At 56.4% G+C, this 23,059-nt stretch overlaps 1 protein-coding gene across 2 annotated transcripts in view; it reads right to left on the minus strand.

The window, feature by feature from the left end:
- The window catches only part of LOC132021789 (tyrosine-protein phosphatase non-receptor type substrate 1-like), a 38,455-nt gene extending 18,887 nt beyond the window's left edge, over positions 1 to 19,568 (minus strand). The window contains exons 1-3 of one of the 2 annotated variants that reach the window (XM_059406673.1): positions 19,344 to 19,568; positions 18,231 to 18,318; positions 1,077 to 1,433 (exon numbers count right to left, since the gene is read on the minus strand). In XM_059406673.1, the coding sequence (XP_059262656.1) occupies positions 1,077 to 1,433; positions 18,231 to 18,309 (436 nt within the window). In that variant the 5' untranslated portion in view covers positions 18,310 to 18,318; positions 19,344 to 19,568. Of the gene's footprint in view, positions 1 to 1,076; positions 1,434 to 18,230; positions 18,364 to 19,343 lie in introns of those variants that run through there. The other variant, XM_059406672.1, reaches the window with a different exon arrangement.
- Between the last annotated feature and the right edge of the window lie 3,491 nt (positions 19,569 to 23,059).

Below are 23,059 nucleotides of genomic sequence, written 5' to 3' on the forward strand. Positions count from 1 at the left end.
CACAGTGGTCATGGGCATAGGCTCTTGTGAAACACTCACCCACCGAAAAGCTCCTCTCCTGGCTCCAGGGAGCAAAGGGGAGAAAAATTCAGTGTTTCCTCTGTGACCTCTGGGAACCCCCAGCTTAGGTCTCTTCAGCCCCAACCACACATCACCGTCCCCTGGAGCAGATAAAAAATTCACCTGCCCCGGTTCATGTCTGATGAAGTCAGTCAGAATATCTAAGAGGGAGTCGGGGGCTGGGGATCTTTGTTTCCCAGGTCATTCTAATGAGCAGTCCAGGTTGCAAGGCACCCATCACCCCCCAAACCCCACTTACATTCGGGGTCTGGGAGCGAAAGTGACCCGGCCAAGGTCCCATGGCTCAGGCCTATCCTGGCTATGCTCCTGGGACACTGATCCCGTGCCAGGCCCTGCTCTGGGCGCTTTAAGGTCTCCTTCAGTCCCCACAGTGGCTCTGTGGGGTCACGCTGTGACAGACAGACAAGAACACTGGGCCCAATGTGCAGACAACTCATCAGAGGTCACAGAGCAGGGAAGGCAGAGCTGGGTGGGAGACACACCCCACCTCCCTGCCCTGGGTGCATTCGTCTACAGGAAGGGAAGGGAAGGTGAGCTTCATGAGAAAGGAGCCCTTCCCTGTTTTGTTCCCTGCTTCCCCGGCACGCAGACCAGAGCCTGCACACAGCCGGTGCTCAGTAAGTGTTGAGTCGAGAAGAGTCAGCCATATGGAGGGGACAACTCTCTGGAGGCAGGAGTAAGACTGGGTCATGTGACTGGGCAAATCACTCAGACTGTAATTCCCTCATCCCTGGACCAGAGAGCTGGTCAGGATTGGAAAAGTCGACAGCTTTGGACCCACAGACTGGGGTTCTAGACTTTCCCACCATTTATCAGGGGCCTTGAGCAAGCATCATGACCTCCCCAGGCCTCAACTTCCCTGATCCGTGGAAGGGGCTGAAGTTGGGGACACCCACCACAAGGCCTGATTCTCAGATGTTGGTTAGACAATGGAGGATATTTTTATTGACTTGTTGTCACAACCAGGGGACAGAGGAGGCCCAGGCCATACTCACCGCTCACAGTGACCTGGGTGCCTGGTCCAGACTTAAACTCCACATCATCAGGGGTCCCCTTCTGGAACTTCACACAGTAGTAGGTTCCGGTGTCTGCTGGGGTGATGTTACTGATGCGGATGGAAAAGTCCATGTTGTTTCTCCTTGTGGTGTCTGAAGCATTTGTTACTCGGGGAAAGTGGCCTCCTTTGAAACTGAAGATTAACTCCCGGCCTGGCCCTGTCCCCCTGAACCACTGAACCGGCCCTGTGGGGATCAGGGAGGTCAGAGTGCAGCGCAGAGTGGCTGTCTGTCCGGCTGCGACAGACACTGACTTGTCAGGCTGGATCACCTGCAGCCCCGCCTCACTGGCCACGCCTGGAGGGAAAACAGAGCAGTCGTTAACTCATCGTGCCGTGATTCTGTGCATCTCCTCACGTGTTTACACGCAACAGTCCGTGACGAGTGCACTCCGGGAGTAGCTCTCCCAAGTCTGTAACGGGAGACCCCATCACAACCGAGGAAACCGAGGTCAGCGACGTGCCAGGGTTGGGCTGGAGGTCCTGAGCCCTCTGCGGAATAGTCAGATCTGAGATGGACTCTGAACTTACCAGGATGTGAGGGCACAACATTCCTGACAGAGGGCACAGCGGGGCAGGGGCTCAGAGGTGGGGGGCAGCACAGTGTGCGTGGGGCTCCACACGGAGCTTAGGTTCTTTGGGGCCTGGCCCAGGAAGCAGGCCCCCGAGCGGGGAAGCCACCAGCAGCTGGGGCTCATCCAGGCTGTGGAGTTGTGGAGCCGGAGGACTTGGATTTGAGTCCCGGCTCAGACCTTACTGCTCTGTGATGATGGCCCTCAGTTGGGCCAAGAACATCCAACAGGAAGTGGATGTGGATGGGAGTGCTGCCCTGAGTCTGAGCAGGTCCCTTCATGGCTCTCGAGCCTCAGTTTCCTCATGTGTTAATCAGTTTCCATCTCAGTGGGTCTCTGGCAGGACCAACCAACAACCCTGGCCAGGGATAGGCCTTCAGAGCCATCTGAGGTGGCCTGAAATGTGGCTCAGGCCGTTTCAGGCCATGGTTCACCTTTTATTCAAACATGACCCGTGCTTGTCCCCTGGTTCTGAGACTCAGTTTCCTTAGCTACAAGATGGGCAGAGCATCCCCTAGCCCTCTGCTTTGTTCAGAGAAGAAAATGCAACGACACCTAGAAGTTACTTAGCACCAGGCAGGGCACAGGGAAGCTATTGTCATCTCACAACAAATAAACGAGAGGGGGGGTCTGTGGTGTGAACTTCCAGCCCGCCCTTGCTCTAATGCGCCTGCGGGCCAGGCTGTCCTGAGTGCTGGGGACACAACAGGGGCTGGATGCAAGGCAGGCCTCAAGGAATCCCAGCTGAGTCCCTGGAAGGTTTCCTAAGGGTGGTGGAGGGGAGGGGCCTGAGCCCCAAACTGGAGAGCAGTCGGGCCCGTGAGGCAGGGAATCCGGACAGAGGACATGGTGGTGACGATGGGATGGGGGGGGCACAGCCAGGAAGGCAAGTGGGCCGTGGGAAGCTGCTGAGAGAAGCCGGCAAGATACTCAGGCCCAAATGCTCCCAGGGTCCGATTCTGAGCCAGGTTTGGTGGTGGGGGGAGAGGCGGACGGGCAGGGACCGTGAGCGTGGGTGTCGGAGTGGGAGAAGAGAGAGTAAAAGACAGACAGGAGGTCGTGGCAGCTGATGTAGGTGCGGACAGGGGGATCTGTCTCCTCCTGGTCACTCAATGACCTGCAGTATGACCCTGTCCCATCCTGACACCTTGCCCTAGGCCACCTTTGCCCTGTACAGCAGATACCCTCTGGCTCTGGCCGGGCAGGAGTGAGAGCTGGGAATCTGTCACCCATCCATGGCCTGGCACCACTGGAAGCCCAAGGACTCCAGTCTGCCCTCCCTACCAACAAGCCCAGGGCCTCAGAACAGGCCTCTCCACCCCTGTGTCCATCATCCCATGCCTGTCTCCTGGTTCTCCCGGCAAGGGCCGGAGACGCAGAGCTGCAGCCAGACTGCGGCCCGACACTCCCTATGCAGGGAGGAAAACAGCGCCCACAGAGGGCAGGGGCTCAGGCTGGAGCTGCTGGCCAGGTGTGTGACTGGCACACGGAGGAGGCCCCCAGAGGCAGAGGTAGCCCCTTGAGACAGCACAGGCACCTGCCAATAGCAAGCAGCCAAGAAAAACCCCAACGGGTGTGCATTCCAGCTTGGGCCACTGGAGGAACTGGAAATGCCGCTTGGAGGGAGCCCAGGTGCCAGTTCCTCTCTTAGCCAGCCCAGCACCACCCTCCCTGGGCCTCCATGCCATCACCCACAAAGTGGGGGTACCGGCGTCCACTCCCCAGGACCGTCCTGAGCACTAGGGCATGGCGGGACATAAGTGCTTGCCTCGTAGGGGCTGGGTAGATTTCAGTGTCTGTTCCCATTATTATCACAGATATAACATTTATATCCTTGATTGTCATGTTTCCCCCCAACCAGGATGCAGCATCCACAAGGAACAGTTTCCAACCCCCTGCTTAGAAAAAAGTCTGGCAGCTCTGGGCCCTCAGTAAGTAGACGCTCAATGAACGCAGGCACGCATGAATGAAGGCAGGGTTTCACTTGCTCCCCGGCCAAGCCCCTCTCTCAGCTTCTGCTTGGCTGAGGCTGAATGGAGCTGCCCCAGGCATATCCGGGAGACAGTGCGAGCTGGGGCCGAGCTGGGGGCCGGGACCACGCCCGGCCCCAGGGCGTGTAGAATAGATGCCGGTTATTATTATCCTTATCAATAACGCGGCCCAGGGCTGTGAGTCAGCAGCTGGTGAGAGGAGCGGTGCGAGCAGGAGCCGGCTACAGAACCAGGCGTGCAACGTGTTGGAGCAAGGCTATTCTTGGGGTGCAGCCGGAGGCCTGTAATCACACCCCGGGCAGGCGACAATAAAATCTGGAGTTGGGGGGGGCTGGCCCCCCCCCCCCCCTTTTTTTTTAGCTTCTCTGAGCTCTCTCCACCAACTGCAGCCAGATTTAGGCGGCTTAATTAATTAGCTAGTGTTTATAAAGCGTTTGAAGAATTTTAAAAGTGCGACGTAAGTGCCAAATATTATTTTAATCTGTGTATATGTGTGTTTTTTCCAACAGAGAGGTTTTTTTTTTGTTTTTTTTTTTTTCCCCCTTGCTTGCTTTGCTTTTTCTCCGCAGGTTCTGTTCTGGAAACCGGGCTTGTTAAAAATCACTCCTGCGGTTCTGGGCCTGGGGTCATCATGCTGGCATTGCGGGCAAAACCACTTCCTGCTCTCTCCCTGCACTCCCTGGCAAGGGAGAGCCGCGGTCCAGGCGCCTGAACCGTCTCCAGGAGAGGAGGGCGGCTGGGCAGGCATTCTCGCAGGCTGCCGGTGGGAGGGGAAATTGGAACATCCTCCCGGGGAGGCAGTTTGGCACGATGTTCCAAAGGTGTGAAAGCTGTTCGCCAGCCTTTGCGGGGCTGTTCCGCGAGGACATAACCCCAAGCAGGGTGTGGGGTTCCCACATGACGATCTTGAAACAGTTGGGGGAGGAAAAAACCCAGGCTGCCCATGAGAGAGGGGATGGCGGAGTGATTTAGGGCCTATCCCCTAGGGAGGCTTATAGGGAGGTCTAAAAAAGCCAGCACCATGAGAGCTGGTAACGTGGACATTTTTTGTGGGGCGTAATTATAAATGACATTGTGATTATGCAAATGAAAACTGTTCGTGGCAAAGCATGTCGAGAAAACGAAAAAGTATAAAAACACAATAATGATCTCAGAGAATACCAGCAAAGGTAACTGCAATCCACATTTTGATGTCGTTAGCATATGAGAAAAAACAATGTAAAATCATCCTCCGATAACTAGGAGGTTATAAGAGCACTCGGGTGCTCTTATAAAAATAACCTGAAAATGTCCTAATGTCTAAGAGAAGGAGAGTGACTGATCCTGTGATGGTGAACCCACAGGAGGACCGAGTCTACAGCCATTGAAAAGGACGGTGACGAATGACAATTATCAACACGAAAATATATCAAAAGATCAGAGTCCTTACTGAGTGACACATTCAGTGTGGTCTCAGACTGCTAAGTTAAAAAAAAAAAAAAACAAACCAAGGTGCATATTAAAGATTAGCCATGTTAATTCTGTAGTAGATTTATAAGGGATTTTGCTTTTATGTTTTCTGTTTGCATGACTCGTGCAATAAAAAAATAAGAAAAACCGTGCTTTCAGTATGATTATGACTTTGTAAAATAAAATAAAACCATATTTAAATAAACAACAGCCAGGTACTATAGATACAAGGCTATAAAACGCAACTCTCTCTGCATCATGAATCTAAACCTGAGAGGTTTTTCGTTCTATTTTGGATCTTTTTCAGAGTTCTTAAACTCGATGAGTATTAAATATTTACAGTACTCTAATAAGAAAAGTCTATACGTGTACTATGTATGTTACAGACCTCTTTACTGTCTAAATGAGCCTCCCCTCCAGGAACCTTGTCTGTTTTGTTCACTGCCGCTTTTCCCCGGCTCCTGACACAGTGCTAGGCCCAGACCAGATGCTCGAGAAACGTCTGCAGATGCTGACTGATCGCTGGAACGTCTTGAGAAAATGATCTAGCGTGACCAACACCATGATGCTAAGGTTTGTTGTGTCTGGGAAATGAGGCCAGGGGTCGGCCCATTTTCTTTTTCGCTTTAGACTAAATAATATATGGAAATCGTGTCTCTTCAGCGAACATTTACTTCTTTTGGAAAAGAATTAAAGTCATAAAATAAAACCTAGGAGTAAGTTTTCTAACAGGAGCGGTCAGGGCAGCAGGTGAGGACAGCCCTCTGGACTTGCTGTGAAACAGGCGGGCGGCCACTGTCAGATTTCCACAAACTCAAGGAGCCCTGAGGTCTGGGAGGCCATGGCCAGAGCTCCAGGCATGCCTGGGGGGGCCTCAGGACCCTGCACTGGGCCCCCACAGCTGGGGAGCTCAGTGGCCCCTTCCATGACCACGACCGTTCCTGGCCGTCCTGGGGCGGGGGGCACTGCTGGTTTATGACCCCTCCCCCCAACACACCTTGTCAGTGGCTGCCTTTGGCATCTTCTGGGTTGTGTGTCCCAGCGTGCAGTGCAGGAGTGTGGCTGAGTGTGCACACAAGAATGAAGGAACAGACACGGGAGAGGGCACCTAGGTGCATGAGTGTGCCAAACCAAAGGGGTGTGTACACAAGTGAGCACGTGCAGGAGATGATGCGTGTGTGCCGGCAAGTGCAAGAGTGTTGCTCATGAGTGTGCACGGATGGCCCAGCAAACAGCAGCACAAGGGGGTGTAAACTACATGGGGGAAAGTATGTGAACCACGCATGGCCCAGGTGTGTGTGAACATGGTGGCAGCATGAGAGGGTGTGTCTGTGCCCAAGGGTGTGAGCAGATGTCTGGGAGGGGTGTGGGCACAGCCGGCTGGAGACCACAGGAGGGGGGGCGTGCACGGGTGTGTGTGTGTGTGCATGCATAGGTAGAGAGTGGCGGGGGGGGGGGAGGGAACCTGAGTGCTATGGGGGACGGGCATATGAATGTGAGTGTGTGCACTAGCAGAGTGCTGGGAGCAGGGGCGACAGTGTGTTTGCAGCACACCCGTGTGCCCACGTGCCTCAAGGTGCCTGGCATGCACAGGTTTCCATACTCGATGGTGGTGAGAGAAGGGGAGGGACAGGTATGTCCTCAGTGGCTGATGTACGTTGATGGCTGATGGCCAGCTTGGGGCACCTGTTTACTCTGTGCTTAGGCAGTGAAGAGGCCTGCCCCAAACCTGGAACCCACCCCCCAGGGCAGGGAGCAGACAGCCCCTCGGGCTGATCCACAGAGGGGCTGCCTGGGTGGAGGACTCATGGATCCTGCATTTCCCGAGATGGGGGCTCAGGGCTTGACGCCAGTGTTCCAGGGCTCCGAGAGCCGCAGTGACGCACTTACTTTCTCTGGAGGAGGCCTCGTCCACTTGTGCTCTCCCGAACCCCACGCCAGTGCCAAGTCCAGTCCTCAAAGCTACAGGACACAAAGCTGAGTACACGGGTCCTAGCCCTTGTGGGGCCTAGTCTCCAGCACAGGCACCGGCCACATGGAGGGACATTGATTGGGGATGGGGTCCTGGGAGAGTGGTGGGATGTGGGAAGACCTATTGGAGGTGGTGGCCAGTGAGCCTCATCATGAAGGCTGACAGAGGCTGGAGAGCCGGGAAGGCATTCCAGGAAAGGGGAACCACAGGAGAAAAGGTGCAGAAGACAGGAAAGGGCTCTGCACAATCCAGGCAGCAGGGCGGAGTCCTTGGGACATGCTCGTTGGTCGTGAGCAAGAGGGGATGGGGCTAGCCTGGGACTGGGCTTCAGGGGCCATCTGCACAGGAGGCCAGCACTGGGAGCCATCTCCTGGCACCATTGGGCAGACCCATCGTGGTGCGGTAGAAACTATCAGCGGCATCGCAGGCAGTACAAATAGGGAGGCACATGGCCTTGTAAATAAAACAGGGGCACTCTCTCCTCCACCCCCACTCCAGGCAGCTCTGGGCACTGGGCACTGTGCCATATCCTTGTAGGGAGCAGGCAGACCCCTGCAGCTCCCTCCACGCAGCAGGGAAACTCCTGAGGGGCCAACAGTCCAGAGCACAGGCTCTGGGGCCAGATGGCCCCTATGGCTCACCCCCAGAGGGGAGACTTAGCAAAATCACTCTTCTCAGAGCCTCCGCTTTCTTGAAACTGTAAAAAAAGGGGGTCCAACTCTCTCTCTCCCCAACATCAGATGTGAGTGGTCAGAAGGACCACTGTCCTCCCCCTCCCCGCCCCAGCCCCCAGCCCCCAGCCCCCAGCCCAGCAATGAGCGGGTATTGCCAGGATCTGGCCAGACTCTGATCTCTTCTAGTCACCTGACCGCACCACCGTCCCTGACCTGCATCCTTACCTCGGCTTCCAAACTGGTCTTCTTGCCTCCACCTCCTTTCTCTACAATACATGCTCTCCTTACAGCCAGAGGAGCCCCTAAAACCTAAGCCAAACCCTCCTGCAGCCTTCACTGAACTCTAAGCGAGACCTAGAATCCTTCTGGTGGCCATCAGGGCATGACATCTTGCTCCCAATCATGCCAGAGTCTCTATTCACCGCAGGACCTTTGCACTCACCTCTGTCTCTGCCTGGTACTCTCATCCCCTAGATATCTACACTCTAGCTCCTTTACCTCCTTCAGGCCTACCTGAAAGGCCTTCCCTGGCCACTCTGTATAAAACACTCCCCACTTCATGGCCCTTGCTCTGTTTTATTTTTCTCCATATCACCTACCACATAACATATCACATGGGTATTTGTCAGTTTCGTTAGAGCCATAGCCCTACCCTAGACTTACCTATAGGCCCTTTAAGAGCAGGTACTTAATCTTGTACCCAGCTATATCCTGTTCAGGTTTAGATTCTAACTCTGCCACTTATGAGACTCCAGGAAATGTCTTAACCCCTCCGGACTTATGGTTTCCCATCTGTAGAATGGGGACGATGATAACAATAACACTACGGTCATTCTAGGCTAACGCGTGTGAAGAACGCAGAGAGGAAGCAGGTCACGCGGGGCAGCCATGGCCATGCGGCAGACATTTAAGGATGGAGGGGATGATGGATGATCACGGCTTTAAGACCGAGGAGCTAAGCATTCTCTCTGACGCAGAACCGGCTCTGGCCGACATACGCATGAGCCCACTCATTGCAGCCCCTGTAAGCAGGCTGAGCCCACTGCTGGCCAGAAGGCACAGAGATGGGGAGGCTCGAAGGCCCTAGTGAGTGTTGGCACGGTGCAGGAGGGACCTGGAGGGGAGGAAACAATGCCTGCAAAGCACTGGGAAAGGTACACATGTGCTATAAACACGCTTTGTGTCCAGCAGGCCTCGGTGGCCCCGCTGAGGCAGGGAGAGCACACGGGGACACCACCCCATCATCCACCATACTTGGTGCCTCAACAACCTAAGGATCTGCTTCTCACCTTCCCATTTTGCAGACGGAGAAACTGAGGCCCAAAGGTGGGACCTGGACAGGCTGAGGACCCAGGTGAGTCCTTCTGACCGCAGGCCTCACTGTTCCTCTAGGGAGAGGGCCGGGCTCTCCCATGGGTCCCACGTGTGCATGAGATCACAGAACGGGGACCCCTCACTTCACTGTCACGATGACAGCCCGGCTAGGGGACTGCTATTGTCGCTGTCCCCTTCCTCCAGGTGAGGAAGCTGGAACCCTGAGAGGCAGAGCAGGGCCAGAAGCAGGACGCAGACAGATAGCTGCTCCTGGGGCTGGAGAGTGATCGCTTCCCCCTGCCACGATGGGGTCCCCTCCAGCTCAGGCTGCTGTATTCTCAGGCTGCCAAGGACGCACACACATTTTCCTAGCCGAGATAAAGGCCCCCTTAAAAGCAACACGCATTTATTAAACGGCATTTGCCAAGGTTTCAGCACACCCTGCTGCCGACAGCAGACAGTCTCTGGATGAGATTTTTTTCCCCAAGCTGACACTATTCACCGATGCCTTTTATAGCGCTCCTTGTAGCTCACAAAGCACTTTCCACAGCTCTTCATTCCCTTAACCCTCAACAGTCCCCGCGCGAGAGGAAACAGGGGCAGAGGTTCCATTTTACAGATGGAGAAAGTGAGGGTCAGAACAGGGAAAGGCCCTTGCTCCAGAGCCCCTGCTTACAAAGTAAGAGGCGCATGTTGGATTTGAACTCAGGAATTGGTCCCAGAGCTGATGGCCATTCCACCACCTCCCCTGCTGGAGAGGGAGCCTGGGGTGTCAGCAAGACAAAGGGTGAGAAGGGCTCCAGGCTGAGGCATTGGAGCAGGCAGGAGCCCACAGGAGGGCCACCAAGGTGAGCCTCTGCTTCACAGAAGGAGAAACTGAGGCCGAGAGGGGCAGCGTGTGGGTTTCAGGTCTCGCTGCCACTGAACAGACAGAACGGGGGTCCCACTCGCTCTTCCCAGCCCCAAACCAGGACACGATGACCAGGCAACAATAACAGTAATAGTAACCACGGCGGGACAGCATCACGCACCACTAATGCCAGCAAGACGACGGGCCTCGCCGAACCACCACAGGGACCCAGCAAGAGAGGGCGGGTACTACTCCCGTTTTACAGAGGAAAAGGCTGACGCTCAGGGTCACGGGGCTGCGGAGCAGTCGGACTTCAACTGCACCCTCACCGGGCGGCCTCACGCAATGAAGGACTTTTTGGGAGTGGCTGACGTCGGGCTGGGCCCTCCAAACCCACCGCGACCAAGAGACTGGAGCACTAACGGCATTCACCTTTCATGGTTTGCCAGCTCATTCATCACGGTGCCGACACGGGCAAGCCGTTTTGGACAGCCCGAATTTTAAGTACCAGTTCTCAGGTGTCTTGGCTACCTCCCTCCACCCAGGCTGGCCCTGACATTTGTGTGCTTCTTGACATTTTCGGGATCACTATGACAGCAGGAGGGGCGGGGATCCATGCCATGCCCACGACCCCAGCCACAGAAGTAGTGAGGGCAGGACTGTGCTTTCAGACCAGGGTTACTGCCTATGTGACCTCAAGGCTCTGAGCCTTTTCCTGAAAATGGGGATCTTACTACCCACCTGTTCCTTCTTTCAGCCATATGTATTAGCCTGCCTACTGCTGCCGGCCCCTGTGCTCAGGCCCCAGGAGGCCCAGCAGTGACTAAGACGGACACAGTTCCTACTCTCATGTAGGAACATCTTACATCCTAGCAGGGGACACAAGGCTGAAAGAATGACACAAATACAGAAATGGCTTGGAGTGCTCAGAAACAATTTTGTTGTCATGATAGAGAAGGGGAGACCCACTTACAGAATGGGGTGGCTGGGAAAGGCCCCTCTGATGAGGCGAGATTACTGCTGAAACCTGAAGGAAGCAAGAGCCAGGAAGTTGTTCCAGTAGGAGAGAAGAGCATGTACAAAGGCCCTGAGGCAAGAAAGAGGCTAGTGCCTAAGAGGGCCAGAAGGAGGGCTGCTGCGGCCATAAGCCACAGAGGAAGGAGGGGGTGGATTGAGATGAGGTCAGTCAGACAGACGTGGTCCGGAAAATGCCATGCCCCATGGATCATGGTAAGAAGTCTGACTAAGGGCAGTGGGAACCACTGAGAAGTTTGGAGCAGGAGAAAGGAGTATTTAATTCAGTGAGCTGCTCTGGGTGATGACATGGGAGGGGGCAATAGTGGAAGCAGGAAAGCAGTGACAAGGATGCTGCAGCACTTAGGGCCGGGCCTCAAACCCTAGCTCTGCACTTACAAGCTGTGTGACCTTGGGCAAGTCACTGTACCTCTCTGAGTCTTGATTTCTTCATCTGTCCAATAATAATATTTCCCACTTCATAGAATTGTGGTGAGAATTTAATGAGGCGAGGCACAGAGTAATGATTCTATCACAAGGCCTGACATGTTCAATGTCAAGGTGCTCAGTTAGCCAGATCCTATTTTGTCTGGCCCTGACCTCTCCCAATCGCCACACTGCCTATCTCCCTTCACTCCAGGCTCTCTGGCCTCCTTGTTATCCCTGGATCAAAGAAAACTCTTTCCAGCCCCAGGGCCTTTGCACTTGCTATTCCTTCTACATGGCTCGCTCTCCTGATATTCCCATGGCTGCTTCTTCAGTATTATTCAGGCCTCCACTCTTCAGAGAGGCCCTCCTTCTGTCCCCACTCAACCTTCTATGCCTCGTCTTGCTTTCCTTTTCTTCACAGTACCTGTCTCCACCTGATGCAATATTTACTTGGGTCTGTTTTTCTTCCTTACTAGAACATCAGCTCTCTGAGAACAGGTGTTTTTGCCTACCCATGGTTGTTACCCCAGCAACTAGAGCCACCCAGGCATGTAGTAGCTGTTCAAAAGTACTTGTTGGACCAATATTTATAACTAAAATGATTATAACAAGAATAGCAAAGTGGTTAAGAGTAAACCGAGGCTAGGATCTGGCTTTAACTCTCACTGGCTACATGGCCATGGGAGGAGCCCAACTTGGCTTTCAGGAGCCTCGGTTTCCTTTTCTGTGAACTGTGGGTGAAGGACTCCACGCTTGTGGGCACATTGGGGGCACTAGACCACGGAGCATATCGAGGGATGTGAGTCAGACTAGTAATGGCTGAAGTGACTCCTGATGTCTAGCATTTGTTTTCCAAAGCTCCCCTGACCCCTCCGCTCCCAGTAAAGTTGGGTGTGGGGGGGGGCAGTCAAAAAAGAATGACAGATCAGTGTGGAAGCCAGGGGTCGTCCCGCTATTCCTGCTCATTTTTGTGCATGTTTAAAGTTTTCCAAAATAAAAAGGTAAGGAAGGAGAGCACGGATTCGAGGCCCAGCTCATCCCTAGCACAAAGGACACTCTGTCCTTCCACCAAGGCTTCCATTTCTGGGGGACACGGTTGGCAATGGAGCGGGCCCTAGGGGTCTACCCCTCTGGCTGGCTCTCCAGGCACAGAGGCTCCCTGCTCGCTTGCTCCGGGCTTTCCATCTCCCCCACTGATCCCTTAGGCTCCTGGAGCCAATCTGCGGCCATCTCACCCCCTGTGCCCCCAAGTGGCTGTGCCAGGAAATCTCACAGACACAAAGAGCCGATCTGTGTTGTGGCCTGACTTCCACCTAGTCTGTTTTGCATCTCTCTGGACGGAGGGCCTGGCCAGACACCTGTTGGGGAAAATCCATCTTGCGAGGGGGGCTCCGTCAGGAGACCTGCCCCAGCAACGCTCAAGGGAACAGGAAAGCAGTTTCAGCTGTGAAAATAGATGCTTCCTTCACCAGTATGGGACGGAAACCCATCCTGGGAACATGGGCCACCTCCAGCTCCTGGGGAGGATACGCTGATTGACAGAAATACGAGAGGAGCACCAAGAAAGCAGGATGCCAGCCCTCTGGGGCCTTGGTTTCTCCACCTGTCAAACAAGGCTGAGCGATGTCTACCTAACAGCCTGCGCTCTGCAGTCAGGCTGATCTGGGTTGTCATCTGGACTCGGTCCGGATGTGGCCTTGGTAAGTTGCTCCACTTCTCTGACCCAATCTCTTCATTAGTCCAGTGATCTGATAACTGTGCACATCGCCCAGGCTAACTGAGTACCACCGGGATCATACAGGCCAGCCAGCATACAGTGCTCAGCCCCGTAAGTGGCTGGAAACAGTGGTTCCTGTTATTATTACTTTAGTATTTTTCCATGGAATTCGGGATCCTGTCAGATTTCTGGCTTTAACAATGGAAACTTCCAGCACAGCCCAGTTTTAAAAAGGCTTGGCCTAGAAGAAAGGGCGCTTGGCATCCCATCCATGCCTTGCTGTGGATCTGGGGTGTGAGCCCACAAGTGCTGGGCTCTCTTGTCCAGTGGGGCATGGTGAGGCGCTCAGCAAGACCACCAGGGGCTCTCCCAGGCTCCCCCTCTGGCTTTCCGGGTCTGGGAGCGCACAATTCCAAACCCGTGGATCCGGACAGAGACACCTAGAGGCAGCCTGCGCCCACAGCCTCAGTCCCAGGAACAGACAATTAAATCCCACTAGTCTGGGGATCGGCTGCAGTCATCCAGCCTCCAAGGGCCCCCACAGCTACAGGGAAAAACCCCAAGCGGAACACCACGCCCTCCCATGACAGTGTTTGTGACTTCGTGCCCAGTGCCTGCAAGAAGCTGTGCCGGGTACTTCACAAAAGTCAGCCCCACTTTGGTAGAGGAGGAAATCCCAGGAGAACAAAGCGATGGTGGCCGCGAGGCTGGCTGGCAGACGTGTGCCGAGCACTTGCTCCCTGCCAGGCACAGTGGCAAGCATACACGTGTGTGCGTCAATGCACTTGATTCTTGAAACAGTTGCTGAGGTCATCTCTGTCTTCCTGAGGAGGGAACTGCGACACACACCAAGTGCTGGAGGTGGCCCCACAGGCGGCGGAGCTGGGATTCACCCTCCGTGGCTCTCGCTTCTGGATCCAGAACCACCACGCCCACCAGATGCGAACCACGTATGCATATGGCCAGGAAACAAGGAGAAAGCAACAAGTAGCCTCCATGGGGGTGGGGAGGGAGAGACAATCCTGGGGTTGGGTATGGTTCAGAGAAGGAGGAGCTCCCTTGGCTCCAACTGAAAGAGGAACAGGTTTGGGCATATGAAGATAAGGAGGTGCAGGGAAGGGGAGCTCTGCCAGTGGGAACAGCATCCACGAAGGCCCAGAGATGAGAGAGTTGAGCTGAGGGCACGGGATGGGTACACAAGCATTTACCAAACTGGGTCAGATCGCATGTTCGCAAGCCTTGCACAAGCCAAACGCCTCGTGTTCATATGTTTGGGGAATGCTGCAGTAAACAGGGTCCAGTGTGGGATTCTACCACTCTGGGGCTTCTCAGGTCTTAGGGGCTCCCCCGCTTGGCGGGCTGGGCAAACTACGGTCTATGGGGGGCCAGCCAGTCTTGTCAGGTCAGCTTTTGGGGAAATATGTGCCTGAGAGTAAGGCCTGTCAGGGAGGGAGCCCACACAGGCTGCTGCACTTTTCTTTTCTTTTCTTTTCAAGTGTTTTTGGAAAAAACTTGGACCCACTCAACAGTTTGGAGCTGGGGAGTGACATGATCTGCGTTGTGTTGACAGGCCAGAAATCTGAGCACATTTATAAAGAGGGGTGGGGGGGAGAGCCTTCCATCAGTCCAAGACTCTACAAATAAGAAAATAACCTGTCGCACGGAGCCATTGGAAGCAGCGAGCGAGTGTGTGTGGGCTCCGTACAACAGTTTTAGACTCCCTTCCTCTCACACACCCCCTCTCCATCTGTCGCAAAGGGCACCGGGAAGATGTAAGGAGGAATATTCCAGCTCTGGGGGCCTCCAGAGCTCGGCAGCCCAGATGGGGGGCTCTGGTGGAAGTCACATGGCTCCCATGAGCTGCCACTGGCAAGGGGCTCTTGATGTTTCCATCTTCAGTGTGCCTTCCAGGAAGCGACTGTGACTCAGGGAAGGGCTCCTGCCCCAGAAGGAACTCTTGACAAACCTCCATGTGACCCCGGAGGGGGCTCCTCTCACTCCTTCCAGGCTGGACTAAGTCCCCCTGCCACTTACTCCTGAGACAAGTTACTTCTCCAAGTTGGGATTCGATTTTCCTCATCTGCAAAATGGGGATAAAAAGCCACCTCACGCTTTGTTTTCCTGACTAATGAGATGACATAGGCAGGCCCTCAGCGCACAGTCTCGGGTGCTGTTGCTGTTACCATTCAAAGACATGGATTCTCCTTCTTCTCCACATGTGGTTCCCATCAGGATCTCAAACATGCCAAATGACTACAAATACAGATTGAATCACACCACACCACGGGTCTCCAAGGAGTTGGTAAAGGAATACTTCATGACCAGAAAGGACCCAGAGAACACCATGGGTTTAAAAGAAACTTCCAACAGCCAGAGTCCATTGGGGTCAAAGAGCCCCCCACCCCCTTTGTCTTCTTGAGAAAGAGGAAATGAGACTAATTTCACCAGTTAGGAAAGTACACAGGAGCCACCGCCGTGTCCCCCTCTACCAAAGGGTCAGAAGGTCGCTGGAGAGCCCAGTTGGCCCCCAACACCTGAACCCCATCTTGGCCTGGCCTCCTCTAGGACAGGGGGAGGAGCCAGGGGGAGTCACCGAGATCTACCCAGTAGGGGCCCCAGAAGCCCGTGACCTCAGTGGGACCAAGCAAAGAGCCTGCAGAACGGATGCCAGGTGCTGTGGGGCTGCCCAGGTGTCCCCGAGACCCTTGCCCTACTCCCAGGCTCCGAATGGCCCTCAGAGAGGTTGTTTTAGGAAACAGGCCTCACGTCGGCTCCAAGAACACAGGTTGGTGACTTCACTGGCATCTTTTTAGAATTTCCCTTTGGCAGCATTTGTGCTAAAAGCAATCTTTAGTAACTTCTTCTCCTGCCTTCCCCAACCCAGATAATTCACATGACCGGCCCCCTGCAAGCGGTGATCATGTGGGGCCCCAGCAATCACATGACACACGCCCCCCCACCCCACCAGGCTGACAGTTCTTCCTGAGACATTAGTAGTCATTCAATCTCATGCCGCCTTCCTAAGCCTGACATTTGAGTTTCTCACTCGAACAAATCTATTTTCTTGGAAAATTGGACAACTGCCTCCTTCTACCTTCCTGCCCTTCTGTCCTGCCTCTCTTGTGCTTTGTCATAAACTCCACGCTGGGAGCAGCCGAGGGAGGGGGGGCTGCCGCAGCCCCATCCGGCAGCCAGACCAGGTGAAGCCCATGCCGGGGCCCAGAGTGTGACCAGAAGCCCGGAGGACACAGAGGGAAGGAGGCTGGCAGACTTCAGCTATGACGGCGACACCCCACCCCTGTCCCACCACCCTCGGTCAAGAAATGTGTTCTCACCTCCTCAGATTTATTTATTTCAAAGTTAATCTTGGCCCCTCTGCTGCTCCCACTTTTTCAGGCCATTGATGCTGAATGGATTGGAACGGAAGTTTTATGGCCTAATCTTTACCATTTTATAGATTGTTTTTATAGGCAAAAAGGGGAGATTTGCTCACAAGAAGGGTGTCGGTGTTCCCGGCCAGCGCCCCAGGAAAGGCAGGCTGCCCATCCGAACACTTGCTAATCAGCCTCACCAGGTCATTTGCCAGAAACTGAACCACGGGGTCCTGGCTGGAGAAGGGTCTGGAACAGGCATTTAGAAATTAACTTGGGCCCCATTCCCTGTGTCAGGAAAATGAAGTACTTGTGAGAGACACTTGTGCATTTCCAGGCCAGATCCAGGAAGGACGTGGGGCAGGAACTAGGACTTCCGCAGGGTGGAAAGGGTGGCTCGGGGAGCAAGAAGTGGATCAGACTGGAGATGCCACTCACCAAGCAGACTTGAAATGTATCAGTGTTTCCTTCCGCCCAGCCAGGACCCAAACATACTGGGAAGACCCGGGGTGGGGTGGGGGATGCCTACGTAGATCCCTGGGGTTCTGGGGAAACTGCAGGGCAGAGAGAAGCTGCTGTCCACCCCCACTTCTCCCTCCACCCACTCTTTGCTAGTTCTCCCTTCCTCACTGCTATCAGATGGTTACCAGTCTCTAGGCAAATGCAAAAGGAGGGGTGTGGGGGGGAGGTGGGTACTGAGCTCATCTTTACCTTCCTCCTAGAGAAGGATGGTGTGGACCCCTCTGCCTACAACAAGATTCCCCATTCTTCTCCCCCACCCCAACTCCTTTAAAGCCATTACACTGCCACCCAGGCCCTCCCAGGAGACCCATGGTTTTGCAAAACCCCTTTAAGAAGCAGGACTCCTGAATGGTGACCTCACCCCTTGGCGAACATACACGGTAGCCTTCAGAGCCTGCCGAGGGCTGGAGACAGCCAGGTGTTTGATGTAGGCCAACAAAAAGACATGCTCAGAGCCACAGGTAACAGCCCCACAGAGCACCTGAACTGCAGGGAGCTGCGTGGAAGCCCGGGGAAGGCAGGCAGGAGGAAGTGGGGGAGCCGGGAGAACAGCAAGGAGCAGACCATCTAGCAAGAGGCTTTGGCAAACCCAGGGACAATCCACCGTGCTTTCGTGCTTTCGCATTAGGATCTGTTGATCACAGCAGCTCACCCCCGGAGTTACTGCGGCCTCCCTTCCTCTCTCTCTCTGCCATACACACACCAACACCGTGTTGCTCCACGCACCAGAGGGAAAGCTCACTCTTCCTTAATGGCAACAGCCTGCTTCTCTTCCCTTCCAGGTAGCACCTGAGGGACCTCTGCCCCGACCCCCTCCTCTCAGACCCTGAAGTCAGACGTGCGGAAAGCATAAGTCCAGGGAAAGAGCTTCTAGAGAAGCCAGGGGCACCTAGCTCAGAAAGCTGCTGACAGCCTGCCTTCCCCATCAGATTGGGCAGGGGCTGGGTGGACCAACTCATCTGGGTACGTCCCACTGCCTAGCACTGGGCCCAGCACAATGCCCACACAGGAGAGAGGGAGAGTGGGTCCTACCCATGGCTGTGTGACCTTGGGCAAGTGGCTGGCCGTCTCTGGGCCTCAGTTTCTGCATCTGTAACTCCAGTTACAGACATGTCTCCCCTTACTACTGCTGGACATTAGCCCAGTGGCTCTCACTGGCGCTCTGGCAGGCCTGGGCCCGCAGTTGGGGGACGGCAGCCGCGGGGGGCAGGGGTGCTTACCTGTCCAGGCGCAGGACGCGGCCAGCAGCAGGCAGAGCAGCGGCCCGAGGCGGCCGGGGGCCGGGCCGGCGGGCTCCATGGGCCGCGGCTGCGGAGCGAGGAGGGAGAGCGGCGGTGAGTGCGCGCTCGGGCGGGCGCAGGCTGGAGCGGGGAAATGACTAAGGCTCCCCCCCCTTCCCCCCCCCCCCCCCCCCCCCCTCCCGGCCGGGCTCCCCCCCCCCCCACCCGGAACAGGCGCCTGGAGCGGCTTAGGAGCCGCCGTCACCGCTGCGATTTTCGGAGAACACCACCCCCCAACCCCGAGAGATCTAGAGACCGAGACGGGGAGAGACCCCAAGCGCGCGAGAAATAAAGCCAGGGAACGGCCAGGGAGAGGCGGCAGGAGAGAAAAACAGACCCGAGGGAGCCAGGCGGAGAGCCAGAGACACGGAGAGGCGAGAGAGGGGAAGAGGGGAGAGAGAGAAAGAGGGAGAGAGAGAGAGGGAGAGAGCGAGCGGGAGAGGAGTGAGCGAGGCGGCGCGCAGATCGCCGCCGCCAGCGCGGGAGAGAGGAGGACCGCGCGCGCAGGGGCGAGGGCAGCCCGCCGAGCCCCGCCGAGCCCCGCCGCGCCGCCCCCGCCGCTGCCCACCTGCCCCGCCCGGGCTCCTCGCGGCGCCGGCGGCTCGGCTCGGCTCGCTCTCGGCCCGCAGTCCCGGCCCCTGCCCCCGCCCTCCCGGCAGCCCGGCCCCCTCCCGCCTGCCCTCCCCGCCTCCCTCCTTCCCGCCCGCCCGGGGAGGCTGCGGGGCTCGGGCCCGCCAGCCCAGGGTCGCCCGCCAGCCGCGCGCCCGGGGGGCGGGAGGTGGGGAGGAGGAAGGTGGGGGAGGCGGAGGGCTGCGTTGCCCCCTCGCCCGCGCGGCGGCCCTAGCTCCCCCACGCCGGGCCCCGCGGCTGCAGCCCGGGGAGCGGCTCCGCGATCCCCGCCGCCGGCGCGCCTCGCGAGCGCCCGGGACCGGACGGGCCGCCGGCTGCAACAATGTGCCAGTTCGCGCGCCCGCGCCGCTCCCTCCCCGCTCCCCTGTCCCCCTGTCCCCGGCCCCCAGCTCCGCTCCGCTCGCCCGCCCGCCGCGCTCGGACCTGCGCCGCCGGCGAGGGCTAGGAGGCAGTGGGAGCGCCGCCGGGGCTGCCCAGAGGCCGGGGCCCCCGCTCCACTTTGCGCAAACTTGTTTTTCTAAGGTCAGCGCCGCGAGCTGGCTACATCGTCCTCTTAAGGTGGACTGGGGAAGTTGCGGCCGACCTCCTTCCCCCAGCCTCCGGACTCGGGGCCGCGGCTAGTCCCTGCTTCCCGCCGGCTGGCGAGCGGCTGGAGGCGGCACGGGAGTGGGGGTGGAGGGGGGACGGGGCGGGGGTGTCTGCCTTAGGCCCCTCCCGGAGTGGCCCTGCCCCTGGGCCCCAAAGCTGAAGGCCCCTCTTGAGGGGTGGGAGCAGTGGGCGCGCGCCCGAGGGGCCGGGTTCTTTCAGAGCTGGGCCGAGGTGAAGGAAAAGCAGGAAGTAAGTGAATGTAGGGGGAAGGGGGAGAGGAAGGAGAGAGTGATGGTACAAAAATAGCGTGTGTGTAGGAAGGACTTCAGTACTGCCTGGAAGAGAGGCGCAGGGAAGCAGGGAGGAGAAGGAACGAGAAGGGGGGCTGTGGCTGAGAAACCAGAGGGGAAGGGTCTGGGCTTCCCCAGGGGCAGTGGGCTCTCAGCCAGGTGCGTCTTTGTGGGTAGGGCTGATTGGGAGGGGGTACAGAAGGCCCAGGCAGGGGTGCGGGGGAAGAGGTGGGGCTTGAAGGCCTGGGATCCCAAAAAATGACAGACAGAGGGTAAGATGAGGGAAAAGGAGAGCAGGGGCAAAGGGCCTGGAGACAGAGGACAGAGCCTCCTGGTGAAACCGCTCTCTCTGTCTCTGTCTCTCTTTTTTCCCTGTGCTGTTGGGAGCTGTGCTCCCAACAGCAGCCGGGTCAGTGACAGGGAGTGGGGACGCTCTGGTCACCTGGCAAAGGGACGTGCCAGGCAGTAGGCGGCAGAAGAGTCCCAGACCCTCTGCTAATTGGAGGGACTGGGGTTTGGAAATTAGCTATAACCCATTTTGCTTCACAAGGCCTCAAGGGGATACAAATGAAACAAGGTGGAGGAAGGGCCAGCCCCAGAAATAGAGAGGGAGTTGAGGCCCAGAGAGGGAGTGCGCTTGCTGAAAGCCGCACAGCAAGGCCTGGGATAAAAACAAGGTTTTAATTCCTGATTTCCAGGTTGAAGCCCTTTGCAAAGTGCCCCCCGTCTCCCCCGGCTCCACCCCAGCCTCCAGTCAATGCCTGGTCCTGGCCTTGTGCTGAGCCTGGGGGGCCTGACAGGGTACACCTGTCACCTGCTGAGCATGGACCAGGCTCCCTGCATTCTAATCAGCCACCCATCTCTTCTGACTCTATAGACTTGAGAGAAATCCCTGACCATTTCTGTGCTCCAGCTTCTTCATCTGCAGTGAGGCTAATAGGAGGACCAACCTAAAAAAAACCGGGTGTGAGGATTAGATAAATTCATATTTGTACCGCGCTTCAAACAGTGCCGAGCGTGTACCAAGTGCTACGCGGCCTTTGATAAATAAGTAAACTGCTTGGCGCTGGTCCTTGGGAGCCCACAGGGTTCTGAGCAGTATTTGAAGTGTAGGGGGATTTTCTTTTCTTTGGGTGTGGGAGGTACAGCGACCCCCGCAAGGTCCCTGTCCACAAGGAATTCACATGCTAGTGGGGAGACAGATAAGTAGACAAGTAAGAAATAATTCATGAACAACGGAAGAGCATCGAGTGTGAGAAGCTAGGGCTCATTCAGATAAGCACTGGGCCTTCCTGAGATGCTGGGAGCTGAGATGCCAGATGGGGCAGCAAGGTGAGGATTTGGGGATTTGCTGTTCCAGGAGAAGGGAGCAGCAGGTATAAAGGCCCTGGGGCCAGCCTTAGTCAGAGGGGGTTAAGCCAAGATGGAGGAGGGTGGTCCAGCCCTTGCAAGGTCCAGCCTTGCAGACCTTGGTAAAAGTATTCTACAGATAGGAAATCATCGGAGGGTATTAAGCAGGGGAGCGCCATGGTCTGATTTATGGGTTTTAAAGGCCACTCTGGTGGAGACTGGAGGGTGGGCCTGAGGTTAGGGAGCAAGGAATCAGGACACCAGTCAGGAGGTGGTTTGGGGGTCCTCTTCATCCGAGGTAGGGGGGTAGGGAATCTCTGACTCTGTAGGCCACATCTGGCCAAGACTGTGAAGGTGACCACCCGAGGTTCCTGGGAAAATCCATCACCCAAATCCTTCTGGGGTGCGAGGAGGGGGCAAGAGCTGCTGCTGAAGGTCAGAGACGAGGCCGTCTCCTGGCCCTGGGCTTCCAGAAGGCTCTGCCATTCACCGTTCCCCAGCACATGCACACACAGACCTGCCTAGGATTAGGAAGCCTCGGATTAGGAAGGATAATAATTGAACCACCTGCTATTTACATAGCGCACCTTTGACAAAGGCGCTAGCAGGGCTGCCCCACGCAGGGGCCCCTTCCATCCTGCCTTCTGCCCCAGGAGCCCTCTGGCTTCGCCCTCCTGGTCCAGCCACCACAGAAAAAAAAAAAAAATCCTTCACTGTCAGGGCTGGGAGGTCATGGAAACCAATGGGCAGCTGGGTAGGCTGAGGTTGGGGGACAATTTGCCCGAGGTCACACAGAGAGATTATGGCAGATCATTGAGGTGAACCAGCCACCTCCAGAGGAGGCGTCCTGGGTTGCCCTGGATTAAAGTTGAACTGCTTTCATACATAGTCCCTTCATTCATGCGTGTGACAACATTTATTAAACACCTACCATGTGCCAGGCACTGTGCCCTATAGGGCCTGGAGATACAGCAGTGGGGGGGGGGGGGGGGGGGGGGGGGGGGAGAGGGCGGGTGGGGGGGGGGGGGGGGGGGGGGGGAGGGAAGCCAAGCAAAACCCCTGTCTGCTAAGAGCTGACTGTTGTTAGCAGGGGCAAACAGACAGCGTAGTGGTAAGGTGGAAATAAGGCTACAGGGAAACTAAGCGGGGAAGGAGCCCAGCAGTGCCTAGGAGAGGAGACCGGTCAGGCAAGGCCTCTGAGGATGTGATATTTGAGGGAAGGCTGAAATACTCGAGAAGGGAAGCCAGAGGTAGCCCCATCCCTACTCTGCTCTTCTCCGGCACTCCCCATGGGCCACCTGTCAGTAATCCTGGCTCCACCTTCCAGAACCAAACTGCCTCGCAGCGCGACTCCCACCTGGGCACCTTCTTGCTCCCCTCGCCCCCCTTTCCCCCATCCACTCTCCACTCAGCAGCCAGAGGGATCTTTTCTGGAAGTCAGGTGACATCCTGCCCCTGTTGTCCAGGGCCCATCCGAAGGAAGATTCCAAGGAGCATGGGAGGAGGTGGGGAGGGAATCAGGGGCTTTGAAGCCAAGACTTTGCCAATTTGACTGGTGTGACTCAGGGGAAAACAAAAATTTTTTTTTTTTGTGAGCCTCAGTCTCTCCATCTGTGAAATGGGAATAACCAGGCCCATGCTGACATGAAGGTCATGGTCTGTGTGGTGGGAGCAGCCGTGGTAGGAGTGAATTTGGAGTTTGAGCCTCTGCCCGTGCAGGGATGCCCTGCGTGTGCGCCAGGTCCCTTGACACGTGTCATCTCACTGAAGACCCAGCAACGGCACTGTGTTTCCAGAGGCACAAGGCAACCGGGCCAGCGTCACTCTGCCCAGGCCGGGACATGCCAGAACCTGCAGGGACTTGGCCCCGCCCAGGGCTCTGCTCCTTGCTTCCCAGAACCCTGGGCTGGC

This window comes from Mustela nigripes, chromosome 7 (genome assembly GCF_022355385.1).
Source record: "Mustela nigripes isolate SB6536 chromosome 7, MUSNIG.SB6536, whole genome shotgun sequence".
In the NCBI taxonomy this organism is placed as follows: Eukaryota; Metazoa; Chordata; class Mammalia; order Carnivora; family Mustelidae; genus Mustela; species Mustela nigripes.